The sequence below is a fragment of the Arachis ipaensis genome, chromosome B09 (genome assembly GCF_000816755.2).
Source record: "Arachis ipaensis cultivar K30076 chromosome B09, Araip1.1, whole genome shotgun sequence".
NCBI classification, from domain to species: domain Eukaryota; kingdom Viridiplantae; phylum Streptophyta; class Magnoliopsida; order Fabales; family Fabaceae; genus Arachis; species Arachis ipaensis.
In genome coordinates this window covers 22,118,194-22,123,633 of record NC_029793.2, presented here as the reverse complement: position 1 = coordinate 22,123,633, position 5,440 = coordinate 22,118,194, and the positions used below count along the sequence as shown (strand labels likewise).

The following is a 5,440-nucleotide window of genomic DNA, read 5'->3' as shown; positions in this document are numbered from 1 at the left end:
TAAGTTTCTTATCCTTCCATCTCTTGTTCAGATTTCTCCACATATGCATACAACAGAATCTGTGCTTCACCCCTGGCATGACGTCCTGTAATGCTGGGATTAAACCCTGCATTGAATGGTAACCACAATGAATTAGAGGACATTTGAAAACTAATTTATATATACTTACACGAACTCAAAAAACATTAAGATAGTCCACATTACCTTTTGCTGGTCTGACATAAAAACCCAGCCATTCTCATTGAAGTCTCCAATGTCTGTGTGCAACTCCTCCAGAAAAAATCTCCAATTTTCCCTAGTTTCTGCATCAACTACCAGGATTAGCCTTCATGATTTCGTTAAGGTAGTCTCTGAGCCTTAGGTATTGATCTTTCTCTGTTCCCTCGATAACTTCCTTGGCTTTGTCCATAGCCCTATACATCATCCTCTCGTTGAATGAGATGTCATACTCCACTTTAAACCATTCATGTGCCTCTCTCTGCAGCATGTTGGGATGGATCATCAGCTTTGGGACCAGTTCCTCAGCAACCCAAGCACATGAAACAAATTTACTCTTATTACTCCTGGGGCACGTATGCTCGTCCACAAATGTCTTTATCTGAAAGGATGTTGGGTAGTTGGTCCTGGTACAGTAGCACAACCAAGGGCAGTCTGGATCATAGCAGATCACCCTACACCTCTTCTTCTCATTCCTAAGGTAGAACACCTGTCTCCCAATTTGTATGTTGTACTTCTGCACTGCTGCTTTGAACTGCTCCATGGTCTCAAACTCCATATTCAACTCCAAAGTTATTTTTCCACATGGCGTGTTGGGATTATGTTGAGGAAATACATGTTCCTCTTCGTCATCAGTTGCAGAGGGCTACAAAGTTCTTCGAATTCATATTGGTACATCTCAGGTTTACTATCACCATCTTCTCTATTCGGGTTAGGCACCTCTACCCTTGGTGCTTCATCCTCCTTTCCAGGTATAATTCTTTGCCCAGACGGTTCAGGCCTTGGATGATTTCTCCTTGCATTGTCCCTCCCACTAGTTTGTGTTACATTATCTGCTGCAAAGTCAGTTGAGATACATGAGAATTGAAGCAATTTCTATTCAAATATACTCTAACTAAAAAAAAAAAAACTAATTTACCTGTCGGGTTTTCTGTAACAGGTTCCTCTGCCCTTTCCTCATCCACGAAAGGTTCTCGAAATTCAGAACCTCCATTGAGACCAGCAACATCATCAGCATTGGTCTCCTCTGTGGGTTCATTCCCAGCTTCAGCTTCTCCATGGTTACTCTCATTTACACCCTCATTCTTGGCAGCTCTTCTTTCTCGGAGTAAACCACTAGGGGCTGGTCTTGGATGTCTCTTTCTAACCTTCTTAGCAGGTTTCTCCGGAGCTGATGCTCCTTCAGTGTCTTTCTCCACATTTCCGTCATTTTCAGCTTCTTCCCCTGCACCACTCTTACCTTTGTTCGACTTGTTAACATCAACAGTGGCCTCATTTACACCGTCATTCATATTCTCCTTCACAGCCACACTCAACACCATCTCCAATTCATTAACCTCACCACTGGTCTCATTCACACCTTCATTCTCCGTCTCATTAGCATGACCGTCAACCTTATTAGTAACTTCATCCTCCTTCACACTATCACCATCTGGATTGACTTCAACCACACTATCACTACTACCATCAGACACGACTTCTTCATCAATGATTTCAGGGTTTGCGTCAATGGGGTGATCAAAATATAGGTGTACAGTGTTCTCATTCTTCATCGCACTCTCACACATTCTCATGACTTCAGCGTCTGTCCTAAGCACTCTAAGACCCTTACCTAACTCTAAACCAGGTTCTAGCCAGTACACCTCATTGTATCCAGGGTAACCCAAGTCTAGAAATAAACCCTCAACAAAGAACAAATTACATGTCTCCACATTCACCCTGTGTATCTCAGTTACTAAACCCCCGTCGTATATCACATTACCGTCAACACTCCTTTTCAAGGCACCCATGTGATGATAAACAAAGGTAACTAGACGATCCATCTAAAAAATCGTAGAGGGAAGATACAATGAATAAAACAATCAACATGATAATAATGCTGTCGATAGAAGGCACGTAAATGAGAGGATGGAGTGAAGGTGAACTTACCTCTACGTAGCGTTCTTCCTTGCGAAGACTGGGGTTGCGATGATGCCACTACCAACCCCTCCCTGTTGACGCTACGACTTCGACAATGTCTCTCAAATCCTCTTTGTTCTTCTTCGCGCCAAGTAACCAGGACAACATCGCTCCCTCTTTACGTGACCTTTCAGTTTTACTCTTAGTGAAACACTAAGTCACAGTAAGTCACCCAGCAGTAACAACACTTGTTGATTTGGGATTAGGGCAAAGACTAATGATTTGGGGGCAAATTGAATTCCAATTAACCTAATTTCCACCTAGGCTAGCAAATTAATTAATTAGAAATGACAACTCAATTAAAACATGATTTGTCAGCATAATCCGATGACCACGTAAGCATTGTCCTCACCGGAGCTTAGGTCCGGCCAGGTTATGGATACGTTTGTCAGATTTTAAAATCAAATAGGTACCATTTTGTCGTTTACAATAGTCAGGTACCACAATGTCAGTGTTTTAATCTTTCGGATACTGATTTGGTCATTACCTCTTAATTTAAAAATATAAAAATAAATCACTTTTACATATTTAATATTTATTTTAAATAATAAGTTCGACAATTTAACACGAAAAAAAAGCCACCTTAGAATTGGAATATTTTAGTAAATTAGAACTATTCGCTTCTTGGAACAACAGAGTTTAGCAATGATTTTAAATTTTAATTGAAATTATCAGATCCCACGTTTTTGCATTTCTCAATCACAAGTCATCTGCCAGCATTCTATTTTCAACAGTAGCACCTAGTTGAATGTTAACTACGATTTGATCCATGTATTAAAGAAGTAATTATAAACAAATTGACCAAATAACACGCTAGTACGCTACTAATACAACACACTAAGAAAGTTGTTGCAACTTTGAAAAGGTATCTCGGATGATCAGAGCATAAACTTAACCCAAAGAAAAAATTAAAAATAAAATGGAAAAGACATTACAGAATTGGTCAAATTTACACCTTGTCATCATTATCATCACCTGATTCCACTTGAGAAATTTGTGTAGGCCTTCTTCTGCAAAGTGAAATCATGAACACCCACATAACACCTTTGATAACTCTTACCATACCAATTGTCACGGTTAAATAATACAACCACCACCCAACAAAATCAGCCAATCCCACATCCAACAATTGCTCTCTCTTAACTTGAGTCATAACAACCAAAGTCTCCACCTCATCCCTCAACCTCCACCACCACATGAGGCCGAGGCTAGTGGCCGCAGCCACCCTCTCAATCCACCTCTCTTTTCTGGCGACCCCATAAACCGTGGTATCCACGACCGGCCTTACCACAAATCTAGACCAAACTTGGGTAGTCTCGTGCAATCCAAAGAGGAAAATCACCCTGCTTATCAGGCTTCTCTCGCCGCCAAAGCTCGACTCAAAGTCATAAACTCCGGCCACAATGCTTCCCTCTATGCCCAATCCAATGCAAAATTGGAAAGCGGAAAGGAGAATCCATGCTATGTAGAGATGAAAACTAGTCTTAGATGACCAGGAACTCCACGAGTCGCTCGAAAGGGCGGCCTTACCCATTAGGCCATGAATCAAGGTAGCCATGGTGACAATGGACACAAGAAAGTACAGAACACATGGGTTGACGTGCAGTGCAAGGTTGAAGATGTACGGTAAAGGCTGGTGTAAAATGTAATTGAGGCTTTTAAGGTAGAATTGCGCGCCGGAGAGAGTCGCCAAGAGAAGGAACGAAAGAGGGAGGAGGAGGCTGAGGAGTGTGGTGGTGATAAGGTAGAAAACACCTCTTGGTGTTGGAAAACCTTGATTGAACAACAACTCTTTGGCTTTTCTCAACCAACGACAACCCATTATTATTGCTTGGAGGAACAAGCAATCAAATTAAATCTTGAATCTAACCAACACCCCGTCCCCCCTTCTTTATTATTTGCTAACCAATTAAGTAGGCTCTGGCTAGTTCAATTCAATAAACATTATAAGGTCTCCATTCTCTATCTCCATGTATGTGACTTAACAACTATGCTGTTGCAAAATAAAACTAGAAGTGGTTGTCACGTCCATTGTTTATGTAGTTGACATTTTTGTAGGACGTGGACTTGTTTTCTAATGTATATTTTGATAAAATTGTGAAGGAATAGGAAAAGAATAGATGAAATTTTATTGATTGTTGATTGATTAAATTGAATTATAAAAGTAAAATTAAACATATATAGAATACTACTTACGAAAGATAAAAATAAAGATAAGATAAGATAAGATAATAAAAATTAAAATGGTATCTTAGACTAAATTTATGGACTACGAGATTTTTTTTATTCTTGTTATAGATTAAAATAAAAGAGTAGTTTAATATATTTGGACCGAAATATAATTTTATATGCATTTTTGGATGAATTCCATCAAATTCACTTGTTGGTTTGGTACGAAGGAGCACTGAATGATTTTGGTTGTTTGGCTGAAAATTTGACCGATCCATGAACCGCTTTGAATTTAGTATGACGCTGCTTCATCAGTTAAGCATAATAAATTCATTTCTCTGTATTATAATTCCTAAAATAAGTATATAATACCAAAACACGCATCCAAGTCAGACAAATTATTAAACTTCCATTTGGCCTGGAAGGTGCAGAAGCATAATGTTTATTTTGGAGGGACAAATTTCTCCGAGTTGACCTGAATGATTGATCATTTGTCAATGANNNNTAAAGGAAAAAAGTTATCCAAATTAATTTTTTAACAGAAATTTTCATCAATATAACAAAATTAAAATTAAATTTTAAATATGTGATGATATAGATTAGATACCAAATTGTAATTTGTCAAAAATTGAAATACACTAAACAAAATATAGTGCATTAGAAATTGGAAAAAAAAGAGTACATTATTCGTGTCGCTTTCTTTTGGAAAGAATTGCCCCACCTTGCTTTAAAGAATTTCTTTCTTTTTCTTCAAATGTATTATTATTTATTTAGCGAATAAATAACATATTAAAATTTATACTTTAATTTTTTTTTGAATAATTTTTTTTATGTTGTAAAACAATATTGCACAGCATCAATTAAAATTAATATTATTTAGAAGTTGATGTACCATGAGCACATTAATTAAAATTAAAATTGTTAAAAAGTTGATGAATATATGAATACATTAAAAAATTAAAAAAATAATTACACTATATGTATTAACCTTAACATTATTAGAGTAATGATAGATAGCCAAAATATTATAAACAATAAATAAAAATACATAATTAATAATATTTGTAATGATAAAAGAGTGTAAATCACTCTTTTA

General features: G+C 37.2%; 1 protein-coding gene across 1 annotated transcript; it reads right to left on the bottom strand.

The window, feature by feature from the left end:
• Positions 2,919-4,224, bottom strand: LOC107619747. Its single transcript, XM_016322038.2, has one exon. It carries the CDS (start codon positions 3,995-3,997, stop codon positions 3,125-3,127), a length of 873 nt encoding a protein of 290 aa, XP_016177524.1. The 5' UTR covers positions 3,998-4,224; the 3' UTR covers positions 2,919-3,124.